The sequence below is a fragment of the Haemaphysalis longicornis genome, unplaced genomic scaffold, assembly GCF_048455015.1.
Source record: "Haemaphysalis longicornis isolate Haplotype H1 unplaced genomic scaffold, Haemaphysalis longicornis Haplotype H1 scaffold_6, whole genome shotgun sequence".
Taxonomy (NCBI): domain Eukaryota; kingdom Metazoa; phylum Arthropoda; class Arachnida; order Ixodida; family Ixodidae; genus Haemaphysalis; species Haemaphysalis longicornis.
Genome location: NW_027526407.1, coordinates 103,731,337 through 103,744,356, shown reverse-complemented (window position 1 = coordinate 103,744,356; position 13,020 = coordinate 103,731,337). Strand labels below are relative to the sequence as shown.

The 13,020-nt window shown below is 45.6% G+C and overlaps 1 protein-coding gene across 1 annotated transcript in view; it reads right to left on the bottom strand.

The window, feature by feature from the left end:
- LOC144141842 (uncharacterized) overlaps window positions 1–13,020 on the bottom strand; it is a 52,375-nt gene that overhangs the window by 28,790 nt on the left and 10,565 nt on the right. The window contains exons 5-6 of the mRNA XM_077673329.1: window positions 11,534–11,639; window positions 2,884–3,019 (exon numbers count right to left, since the gene is read on the bottom strand). Of these exons, the coding sequence (XP_077529455.1) occupies window positions 2,884–3,019; window positions 11,534–11,639 (242 nt within the window). The remainder of the gene's footprint in view (window positions 1–2,883; window positions 3,020–11,533; window positions 11,640–13,020) is intronic.

The following is a 13,020-nucleotide window of genomic DNA, read 5'->3' as shown; positions in this document are numbered from 1 at the left end:
CAGTAAAAGAACGGTACGCCACAGGCCTAACAAAAGAAACAATGTTGCACATTGCTCAATAAGAAAACTAGATACTGAGGCCCAAGGAAGCTATGCATAATCGTCCGGAAGATGTTGCCGAGGTCCACTTTTAAGAAAAGACGTTACCTGGGTGCGAAAAAAGAAGCACAAGTGCTGGGTTTGCCCAGTGCCAAGCATGTAAGAGGCCCTCGCAATCAGCATCTTCCCATAGCCGCTTCACCGCGCATCACCGGAGCGGTGCAGGAAAGCCCATTGCCAAAAGCAGAGAGCGCCGTTAGGTGGTAGCCGTAGGCACTCAAAGTAAAGTGCTCGAACATCTACTGACTAACTTGTTCTAACTTGTTGCAAAGGACATATTTTGCTTGCATTTCAGTGTAGCATTTCTCATGTGTAACAAGGCATGATTTCACGCATCCAAGTTCTGTTTCAGATTTTCATGGACTTCTCAAGCATTGCCACTCAATTTGGAGCTGAACCGAATTCGGTTCAATATTCCAAACGTTTCGAATATTCGCACAGCCCTAATATTCGGACCATGAGGCGTGCCACAGCGGCATTCCGTAGTCTCCAATCGGAGCTTCAAACTTGCAGCAGACGACGTTTGCACGGCCATTTACACATCTCCCCTTTTGGCAAAATCCAGTTATTTCCACCAGAAATCCAACCAGGAACTCCGCATCTTCACCGTTTCCCACTTCACCACCAAAGCAAATACAGTCAAACCCGGTTATATCGAACTCGCAAAAAAACGCACGCGAGTTCGATATATGGCATAATTCGATATATGCATGCTGAAGAATTGGACAGCATAAAAGCACCTACCGCTTATGAAAGCACTTTATTAATGAAACAAACTCACTTCTGCACGAAGTAGTCCTGAATTTTCTTCTGTTTAAGCAGCTTCGCTGCCTGCGAAGCTGGCAGCGAAGCGTGTCGTCGGAGTGCGTCGTCGACTGCAAAGTGCGTCGTCGCCGCGAAGCCGCGGCGACGACAGACTTCTTCTCACCACGTTCCACTCTGTTTATAATTTCCAGCTTCACGGAGAAAGGCAGGTTCTGCCGCTTCGCGCTAGCCATCACGGCTACACAGTACAAGTCCAACACACGCCGACAATTCGAACACTCCGAACGCAAAAACAGCAAAAAGAACAACGCACGCCTCTCCAGCGACGAGAGAACTGGAGTGGCAACAGCCTGTGATTGGCTGTCTGAGCAAACGGGGTGGGAGGGCCAGGATCATTTTTATGTTGGGGGTCGACGGCGGCTTCCCGACGCGGAAACAGCCCGAGAGAGAGAGAGAGGGAGAAAGAGCAAGGTGAAGGAGCTGCACAGGAACCGCCGGGCTAAACCAATTTTCGAGGGTGTGTCGGTGGGTTTCTCCTCTGCCGCGAGGGAAAGCCAACTTGGGGGGGCACTTTTGCGCCGCTGGCGTTCGATATATCGGTAGTTGCTGCTATTTCTGTTCGATGTAAGCGCAATTTTTGCTATACATTCTCATAGACTACATTCTGTGCGCAGAAATAGTTCGATATAGGGGATAATTCGATGTAAACGGGTTCGATATACAGTTAAACCTCGTTATAACGAGACGGGCTATAACGAAATAATGGATATAACGAGCAAATCGTAATTCCCCTTGAAAGTCCCCATAGAAACCAATGCATTTAAAACCTCGTTTTAACGAGGTAAAATTTCCCCGTTACGGGATATAACGAACAAATTTCATTGAGAAATCAAATTTTGAGCTAATTTTACAACAGTGCGCAACGCGGATTTGAGACAGTGCGTGACGCGGCAACTGTATTAGCAGTTCAAAATTCCCGCCACGCGCGCGAAGCTGGCTGGCGCACCATGCGGACGCTGCGCCCGCGAAGCCCCCCTCCCCTCCCCTCCTCACCGCGGGCTCCCCGAGAAGCAGTCCGACTAGAGTGAACTAGAATATTCTAGTTCACTGTAGTCCGACGTTCGATTTTCCCACGTATCCCTATGGCTTCGGGGAATCCGCGGACTATCTGCGGTGAGCCCGAGAAGAACCCCAATGCACACGGCGCGCGCGGTTGCGTCGCCTTCCTCCTCCACCCCTCCTCGTATCGCCGACGTCGCTGCGTAGTTGTGTGTGCGTGGGTTTTGGCAGTCTTCAGCCTTATCTTATCATACTGCCGGTGTGATTCCAACAGCGCGAGTGCGACAGGCAGGAAGCCAAAAGACTATCACGCTTGAACAGAAGACGGCTATGATAAAAGCCGTCGCATCGGGCGCGAAAAAAAGGTAAGGTGCACTCCGTGGTAAGGTGGCAAGAGACTTTGACGTGTGGACGAGTACGCTGTCCACCATCGTGAGCAACCGAGATTCCATCGTCAGCGCTGTTGCACATGGCTTGAAAAGAAGCGCTAAGGACGGCGTCGGAGGGACTAGATGCGGTGGACGTGCTGCGTCGCTACTTCGGCGCGCACGAGGGCGGCGAAGATGGCGTGAATGTACCGGCCGCAGCTGAGGGAGCCATCGCTCGCATCAGGAAGGTGCATCAATGTCCAATTACGGACTTCGTAGCCAAGTCTGTTTGAAATACGAGTGTTGAACTGCAATAAAGTAGGTTCGTGACTTTTCCTTTTTACCTCCGGAATGTGTTTATTTTACTGACTATCGCCGTGCAGCAAGATGCTATTTCGCCCGCTTTTTGTTTTAGGTAACTACAATGCATAATATTTGCAGTAAATGTCGGTTACGGCTATAACGAAATATTGGCTATAACGAGCAAATCGCGGTGCCCCTTCAATTTCGTTATAACGAGGTTTAACTGTAGTCGGGTTTGACTGTAGACAAAACGGGCGAATTCACAGACTTGCACCCGAGTGGCACTGACCGATGGAGTCGTTGTGGCCGGTGCGTGCCGCGTGGGGTAGCCATTGGAGGTAGTCCAGGAGGCCCAGGTAGCCCCTCACAAAGGCGTCCAGCTTCTCGTTGGGCCTGAGCACCTTGCGATCCACCTTCAAGTGCTCCTGCACGTTTTAGAAGTGAAAGAAAATGGCAAATCCATTGTGAGAAAAGTTATTTTTCCACAAGCCCTTTGTCCCAGAAAATTGCTCAAGATGCCTAATAAAGGGGCTGTAAATAGAAAATGCAACCTATTTTTTGTTTTTTTTAATATCTCGCCTTTGGTAGCCCAATCAGCTTTGGTTAACATGCCTGCCTTTTGTTTACCTGGTTTCCTTCCCTCTATTCTAGCCTTGAAGGACCTTGCTACAAGAAAATAAAATGCAAGAAACATTGAAAAACTTCCAAATTTCGCAGTCGACGGCATCGGCAGTGAAGCAATAGAAAGAACACTAAAAACACAGTAATCAATGTAATAACACCCCGGTAGCATTCCAGTGTGCCAATCAAACAGAACTAGAAGCACCACTTCAATTGCCCAACCGTGTTCTCGGCAGTGGCTTTGGTCGGTGGCTGGCAAACACAAGAACAAGACCATGCGACATTATAAACACCTGGCAAGAAAGGGCTTGTTGGGTTGCCACTGGTCTGTCTGTTTTCCCTAACATCTATATTATTTGTTTAAGGTTTGCATTAATACTCGTATCATTGTTGTTGGGGGAAGCAGTCTTTTTAACAAACCAAACCTGTATTTTGCCTTCGTAACCGGTTTATATTACTCAGCTCAACACAACGATTAAAACCTGGGATTCACTCAGTTAAAGAAGTAGGGTTGCAACCTTTCCCCCAAAAGAAAACCGGCCCTCCGGGAGGGGCAAGGCGGGGGGGGGGGTATATAGAAGGTTGAATTTGTGTTGGAAAACAGACGCCACGTATTTTTTGCCATGCAATGCCGGTTATTGTAGCGTTTTCCTGGTGAGAAATCAACACAAAATTTGCACAGAAAGTGCTTAAGAGTGTCTGAAAAGGAAACTTAAACGTCATTGTCTGGAAACACGTGACGTATTTTCTTTGCTCACGTGTCTTTGCGCAGCTTGTCAGCACATATTTATTGTTGTAGTTGCTGAAATAATGCTTACAAAATGCCAAAACGATCATAATCATGGCACGATGGTAAAAAAACCAGCCAATGACGGCCGGTTTTAGGTATGGACCGGCAACCGGCCCGCTGTCTAAAAAACCGGTCGGGCCGGTCAAAAACTGGCCAGGTGGCAACCCTATTGAGAAGGCATAGCGAGGGTATACTTGACAGGAAACAAACACTCAGCCACTAATCAGTGCTGATCTGTTGAACGTCACCTTAGATTTACTACTATGTAGTGGAACAGTGGAACAGAGACTACCGCGGTGAAAACAGTTCCCACCTGACAGCGAAAATTCACTACGAAATTAGATGTCGATGGAATTGCTCTGTGATGAGGCATGACTGAACAGCATTAGTTGTTTGGGGTGTTACAAGTGAAAAAACAATGAGCAGAAGACATATTTATTGTAAATCCTTCCCAACCAACAAGCTCATTGTGGTTATAGGCGTGAAAGCAAAGGGGAACTGTAAAGCCATTGCTTGCCAGCTATGCAAATTTGGTGGCCTTATGTCAAAATAAATTGACCAACTTCAACGTTGCTTTGTATGTCACTGCTTGAAGCTCTTGCTTTTGCTTTGATGTCTTTTAGCTTTCATAGCTGGCTTAATTAAGCAACTTTTCATGTGCCCTCTAAGTTTTCATGCCCACTGTCATGCCTCTAACACTTTTACTTCTGTGGAAAATTGGCACCTTCTTAGACGTCCAAGAAAACATTATTTGTTGATGAAAATTTAGATGATGATTGCCTTTCCAAATGACACCGCTCTGTGAACAGTTTTCATAAATTATAGTACTAGAGAAAAATATTCACAAAATAAAAAATTTCTCTTCCCACTTCAAAAACTAGTTGTTTACAAAAGAGAAAAAAAACTGGGGACACTAAAAGCAATTCCGAATATACATTTTGTAGGGAAATGTTTCAGAAACATTCCCTACAAAACAAATAATTCGCATGGGACAGTTCTTCAAAAGCAAAAAAAATCAACATTTGCCTCCATGACGTCCATGCCTTGTGGTGAAGCAGATCATCCTTTTTTCCAGTTCCACATTCAGTGACGAAAGCCTCCTGCATTACATTGCCTTACCAATTTTTTTTCTAAAAAAAAATGATTATCAAAACTGTTTTTGACTTTATCTGTCTGAGTTGAGATTTTCATGTAGAGCAACCATTAAAACAACAGCAATACCCACATACGAAAATAAAAACCTGCCAGCTAACCCCTAGCGGCATTTCGGACCAATTTGAACTTGTGTTAAAAGATAACGACTGGGTGTTATCTTTTGACTTGCAGCTGGAGCTCTTATCACTGAGATCAGGCGTGAATGTGGGCAAACTAGGCGTTGCATGCTTTTTTTTTTTTTGAAGAAAAGTAGTGTGTGACGAAGGTGCCTAGGCAGGTTGGCTCAAAGTTAGGCAACTACATAGTTGCATGAAATAAGAAATTCGCAGTTCAGAAACGAGACTGAAACTGTTGTAAATGGTTTGCAAGTGGTCCTAATGGCATTTAGTAGCCTGATAGGACTTTAACAACACATTATAATAAAGCTGCTTGTAATCAAAAATGAACTACGCCAATCGACATCTGTCAATATTTCCAGCCGAGTTGATTGAGTATCATTATCAGAGGGTAAACCCAACGATCAAAAACTACTTTCCCATTCCCTGTAGGTGTCCTGAATTAAAACCTGAAGTGCTAATGCGCTGTAAATAAGAGTAATATTTATTCATTTTTCTTTTTCAGAAGCAGCAACACATTACACGTACAACTTATTTTCCCACTCAGGCAATACCAATTCACATCAAAAACCAAGTTTTGTTACGTAAATGACAACAAAATTTACCCTGAAATTTCTTTTTCTTACCTAACCTTCAGGTTGCTTTACTTGTCTTCAAGGGCGTCCAGCGAAATGAAATCAGGCATTGACATTGTCAATAAACGTGGCTGACTTCGAATAGGCATGTTAGTGAAAGAGTTACACCACATCTGAGTGGTAAGCAAAGCGATGCCAGAAAGCGGTGTGCAACTGGATAAGTATTTAAATTTCCGTTTCTGCTTTTACGCTTTTTCCGATTTTATTTCAAAAATTCCAACTTTGAGGCAGGCCTTCAGCAATGCACCCTTGGTTCCACGTGAGTGTAGGCACTTAGGTAATATTTCTACAAAAAGCTTATTCACTCAATAGTTCAAAGGAACCCTGCAACACATACCATCGACTAGTTGGAATGTATTTTGGAATAAAGTCTATTGGCCCAGCAATCTCCTCCCTCAAGAATTATGAAAATCCGTTCACTATCGCCGAAACTACGCGCGATGAGAAATCGCGCATAATTGTTCCCCCTCAACTCGACTGCAGACAACGCAACGAAAGCTGCGCCTCTCTCCCAGAGAGGGGGGGTGGCTCGCGGCGTTCTCTTCAGTGGCCTTCGATATATCACATGCCGGGGACTTTTCTCCTTTTCTCCGCAACATGGAGGAGTCTATTTCAAAAAAGCAGGCATAGGTGCCTGCTCGCAAGCGCGCTCTCAGGCTGGTAGGGTGTTTTTGAAGCAATAAACGTTTGTTGTCGAGGGGTCTCGTTGAAAGGGGAGTATTGAGTCCATCACTCAAGCTCCACATGCACTCAAACCACAAAAGAAACGCCAAAACTGTCGTACAGGTGCAGGCATAGAAGTGGCCGGTGCACAGCGCCGCCGAAGGCAGATTGTCACAGAAAATGCGAGAAATAAGCCACAAAGTTGACCAGTGGCAGCCAATAGGACAGCCATGGCCCAAATGACATCATTTAGGCCATGCCAGGGGTGCATAATGAGGAGAATTGAAGAGAGCGCGGTTGGTTTTTCCACGTCCTTCACAGCGATTTGTGCGCTCACCGCTTCACGTGCACGTGTACCGTATTTATTCGAATCTAAGCCGATAGTTTTTTTGAAATACTGATATATCAAACTCCAGGGTCGGCTTGGATTCGAGGATTTTGAAATACGCGCCAATTTCCAAGTGAAGTGGTGCACAGCTAGCGCCACCCAGAAAAGAAATTATTGTAGCCATTACTAGACGAGCCAGTAGCCATTGAGGGCCATAGGCCGCCATTTTGAATTGTGCAGATAGTGACCTGCGTGCTGTGTGGCGTTTGGTTTTGACAGCGCGTTTTAAAAGAAAAGTTGTTTAGCTGCGGAGTTGTCGTCGAACGTTCAAGCCGGGCGGGACTTCGGCGTGGATGAAAAAAGTGTCCGTCGTTGGAGGACGCAACGGGAGAGGATATTGCGTGCATTGCAACGAGGTTGGCAATCACCGGACCACGAGAATGCCGTCACCATGAAATGAAGATGGCATTGGCTGACTTCGTTCAGACGCAGCGAGCAGCTGCCCTTCCAGTAACGACGGAAGTGCTCCAGGCAAAAGCAAGGGAGCTTTTAAGGGAACGAGGCTTATCGCGGGCACACCTCAAAGCCAGTCGGGGCTAGCTACAGAAATTCATGAAGCACTTTGGCTTTAGCCTCCGTCGTCAAACCTCAATCGCCCAGAAGTTGCCCGGTGATTTTGAAGAGAAACTGATTGAGTTCCAGCTCCGCATCTTCATGTTCAATAAACGTGTTTTCTTTTTGTGAACGCTGACCTCGCCTTTTTGTTCGGCCTACATTCGAGGTAAGTTTTTTTTTTTTTTTTTTTTTCGCGCCTTCGAACTTTCGGGGGTCGGCTGTCGGCTTAGAATCGGGGCCGGCCTAGATTCGAATAAATACGGTAATATTTGGCTCAGGTATTACTGGCAGTGCAATATAAACGTTGCGCTGCACGAAGAGTGTTGCAGGGTCCCTTTAAAACCCAAAGTGGAGGCCATATTTTGCTCATCTGAGCAATCAAAACTCCCTTATTGGGTTTGGACCATCAGACTCATTGGGGCCCCTCTGACACACCATACCAAATATGGACAAGCAGCCTCCTGCCACCCTTTCTGGCTGGTGACACCACATAAATTACACTTCGTAGGCACCAAATCAAAAGTTGTCTGAGCTGAGCTGGCCAGAGGTGCTTTGAAGGTTGCAACATGTCATGGCAGAGAACCTTAAAGCTTTGAGTCCAAGTTCCTTCATTACACCTAATTATAGGTTTGTTATACCTGGTTCAAAAGAGATTCTTCCGGCCGCGGCGGCCGCTTTTCTGATGGAGGCGAAAAGCAAAAACGCCCGTGTGTACAAGATTTCGGCGCACGTTAAAGATCCCCAGGTGGTCAAAATTAATCCGGAGCCCTCCACTACGGCGCGCCTCATCGCCTGCGTTGCGTCGGCGCGTTAAACCCTACAATCAATCAATCAATCAAAAGAGATTCTTCGCTCATATTACCCACAGTCATAGATTACACCTTTTGAATGCCAATATCAACATTTTTCTGCAGTACAGTAGAGCCTCGTTGATACGTAAAAAAAAAAATCGCGAGGGAGGAAGTACAATCCAGGAAAATGTACTCTCCGTTAAGAAACGTGCTACGAGGAATTTTTAGTGCTCACAATTGAGAGCATACTAACCGGGAAATCGTATGAACTGAGGAAGTATCAACAGCGTTCTACTATAGTAAGCATATAGAGGGAAGAAAAACCGCCACTTTTGTTCCGTTAATGGTGTGTACCAAAAGCAAAATTTCAGCTCGCATCGACCGTGAACCAAATAGTTTAGAACACTAACAACTCCACATCCTTTGCTTCTCGCCCCAATACCTACTCTTACTTACATCCCACCTTTGCAAGGTCTCCTGCGACACATCTCAAGATGGCTGCTGTCCCCTTAGCCCTTAGCTCGCCTTCAGAAGGCACCGAATTGTACCTTTATGCTTGACACTGGTAATCTTTGACCACTGGCTAGGCCTGAGTGCGATGAATTGAGTTTGCTTGGCTGGCACACTGGCCTCAAATGCAATCAAAAGCTAGCCACAGCTGTGCAAGTGCTTGTATTTCTAAGCTTTCTTTGTGCTCCTATCACTTTAACGGCACTCCCAGGACCAAGCACTCTGCATGTGGCAAATATTACATGTGTTGCCTGCACCCGCTGGTACAACTGAATGATAAAAATCAATCATGTGCGCTTTGATTTGTTGCAACTGCACTCTAGGCCGGCAAGTGTTCGTAGCTCTTCTAAAAAAAACGTCCTTACCATATTCACTAAACGCATTTATGTGGGCTATGCAACACGAGTTCGTCGTAAGTGAGGGCTTCATAAACTGCCATATTTACTCAAATCTAGGCTGGCCCCAACTGCAAGCCGACCGCTGAAATTTCGATGGCCAGGAAATAAATAAAAACTTCTTGAATGTTAGCCAGGCAAAGTAGTAGGCGAGGATGACAAAGGCCACATAACTAGAGTGGCGCTTATTACCCATGAACATCCCTGAGTTCACTCAACGCTGCTGTCCTTGCTGGCTTCATTGTTCTCACGGATGTCCACCTCGTACAGTGCATGCAATATTTAGTTGTCAAGTGCACTTGCAATGCTGCACTTTTTGAATGAGCCTCCGGTCAAAGTTCGACATGACCTCTGACATGAATGCTCCTTTCACCAATGCCGGGTTGCCACCTTAACTGTAGGTTTGACGAGTTCTGGGCTGCCATCACAACTTTCCATTTAAGGTTGACTCCCCTGATCACTTTCCTACGGACCTCGCTACTTCATCATCCACAGGCTCAAAAAGCATCGCGTACCGATAGGGAATGTCCTACAAATTCATAAAAATGCTCCCAACGGCCTATTTTGGTTCGTTTACAAGTACCGTATTTTCCTGTGTGTAAGTCACAGTTTTTTTCTGAAACTTTCGTTGGTCCGTCTTATCTACAGGTGCGACTTATGTATGGAATTAATTTGGTATGCAGCGGCTTCACGTGGTCCGTGCTCGGAAAGGTGCCTGTGCGCTGCATGATGTCAGCGCTTGTTAAAGGAGCCATGAAGAGAAAATACAACTTTGATTAATTTGAAAGAACTAGGATTCAGTATCTCACTCAGCTCCATTACAGCCACAAAAGATGTTTTTTAACGAAAAAAAAAATGCAAGAAGTATTTCAAAACTTTCAAATTTTGCACCACAGTGACGTGTTATGAGCAAGAGTGACGTCATACGGGCCAACAATAAAACATAATTTTCAGTGCGTTAACTGCACGTTAGATTCGAGTGATGCGGTGAAATGGAACTAGAGGCCCCATTACAGACGTCCAATCATGTTTCGTCGCGACAGATCAGTTAGGCGGCCGCCAATCGCACAAACAAGGTTCCGTGACGTCATAGAAAAGTTGCGGGAAATTGGCTAGGGGGTCGCGACTGCTTCACACGTTTTCTTTCATATCTCCGTTATTCGTTCGAAGATTGCAATGATATTGGTATCATTGTTATCGGGACTAAGCATTCTTTCTAATAAACCCAACTTGTATTTTGCCTTCATGGTTCCTTTAAGAGACACAGCTCTGTGGTCTAAATGAATGAATTATCTGTTAGCAAGTTGGAGGAAGAAGGCTTCGATGGTTTTGCCTAAACGCCGTCTGTACGTACATGCCACCTGTGTGTATCAATAAACCATTTTTGAGAAGTTAGTTTTGTCTAGACTTTGGTGGGTATACGCACGTGTCTAGCCCTGCTTACTGGGCGATGTGTTCAGAGGCGGCTACTGCCGCAAACATGTACTTTCGCTGAACTTACTAATGAACTGATCCTCTACAGGTTTACTTGATTAATAAGTGCGTTTTGTACACCCTTACACAACGGTGCGACTTATGTACGTTTTTTTTTTCTTTCTTTTTTTCGGAAAAACTGCCGTTTTGAGGGGGGGTGCGACTTATACAAGAATGCAACTTACACACCGGAAAATACGGTATATCACTTCTTTACTGACATAAAAAAATAAACAAGAAACGCATTTTGGCCTATCCACTTTTTACTAGACGGCGCTGGCTGCCTAGTTTTTGTTTCAGTACAGAAGCGCCATATGTCTCAAATAAGCCAACTAGGCCGTTGTGAACCCTAATATGTATTTGCAAACCTTTTCGTATTGGTGCACGATGATTTTTAAGTCTGTGGGTCATGGAGAAAGAAGCAAGTCCCCCAGGAATGTTAACAGGTGAGACTCTTTAAAAGATGGCATGATTACGACACCACTAATGACGCCATTGTCCCAAGCAGGCCAACCAGCACCACCACCAAGCCAGTGCAAAACACCGAGTGAGCATGATTAAAATGGCAGCCTGTCTCTTCTGCTTTGTTAGGCTGTGGCCACGGTACTAGTGAGTGCAATAGTTTCTCATTAGCAGAGCCTCCACTTCGCACCAACTGCGGGCCACTTTTCAGATCTGAATAAGTATTTTTCACATTTTAATATAAATCCTAAAATTTCAGCTGAGGACTCATGACTTTTGTATTCCACTTCATTGGCTTGGAGTCGAGTAAATACTGAAGCCGGACTGCCTTCCGTCTTGCTGCTTGGCTACTACCGGCTCGAGTGCAAACGACGACCGTCCAAACCTGGAAGAAGGTGCGCAGGTGTGCGTGGCGCTGGTGCTTGAGGCAGTAGACGATGTACTCCAGGGCAATCTCCTTCTTGTCGGCCACCAGCAGGCACCTCGAGTGCCTGCATGCAGACAGGAACGCAAGGGAGAGACAGAGAGGAGGAGAGTTGGCAGGGCATCCCCTGCACTGTTGAGACCACAGAGCCTCAAACTAACAAATACTAGAGGGGAAATAGCCGCACAAGTGCTGTGCTCCCATGGCTGCCTCCATGACAGGTGGCAGTGTACCTGTCTTACTCAGCCTGGCTTGCAACACGGTTTGTTGCCATTCCTGACGACAGACACAAAAACAGGCGCAACTTTTTTTTCTAGTTAGGTAGTCACACATGAAGCATCTCAAAATATCTGTCGAATATATCCTTTTAAAAGATATGCTACTGCATTAATAAGACAGCTTTAAATAGTCATTTAACAACCCTTTCATGTTTTAGCGAAGTTACAGGCAACTTAATCAGCACCATGTAACTAAACAGTGCATCAGGCAACTAGTAATCGGAAGGCATGGGTTCGGTCCGCACAAGAGACACATGTTTTTCTCCTCTTTCTTTCCCAATATAAAATAAGGAAAGGTTAAGAGCGCTAAATATAATAAATAAAAAAAATAAAGACAGAGTTTACTGATTCCCTTAGCTTTCACTGACATTCTAGACTGCTGGCTTTTCTTTCTGTATTCCTTCAACAAGCCCCTATAAGTTCAAAGAGTGGTGCAATGAGCCAGGAAGAATTTTTAGCTGAAAAAAATTAACAACCTTGCGCTTAACTATTTATTCCGAATTAGTCCAACAGTTTCGATGGAGGAACTGTCTTGGTTGGGGATTCTCTTACAATGAACACAAAACTCTTATGTACACGAGTGTGGTTCCTTGGGCGAGTTTGCCCTCCATTTGTGAAAAAAGTGCTGGGAGGAATGAAGGATGAAACAAGTAGCAAGAAGCACAGTGTCCTGTCTACCTGCTTTGTCCTTCGTCCCTCCAAGTGCCTTTTTCACACTCTTTTACACACGTGCATGTGAGGGGTTCCTTTTCTCCTCCCCCTCGTCAAGGAGGACCCTCGAGGAAAATGAGGTAGAGAGAAAGGTAACAAAATCAGCAACCACACGGCACTTGCGACACGAGGTGCTCAGAGGGACAGGGTAAATGAACTAGAGAGAGAAAAGAGAAAGAAAGAAGCCAAGGAGATGAAGAAAGGGGGGAGGAGGAGAAGGAGAATGAGAAAGGGCGAGGGTGGGCGGCGGGAAGCGGGCACAAGGTTTTTAATAGGTTAGCTGCGACGTTGGGGAAGACGGCAAACAAAAATACAGCCAACGCATGAACACAGATGGGGAAAAGGGGGGGGGGGGAGGTTATTGTTCAGTCTTGGCTGAACAATTGCTGCGCAGACAAACGACAAATACATGACAACCTCCTAGATGGAGAGGCATTGCTTTTACCAAAAAACCAGTGG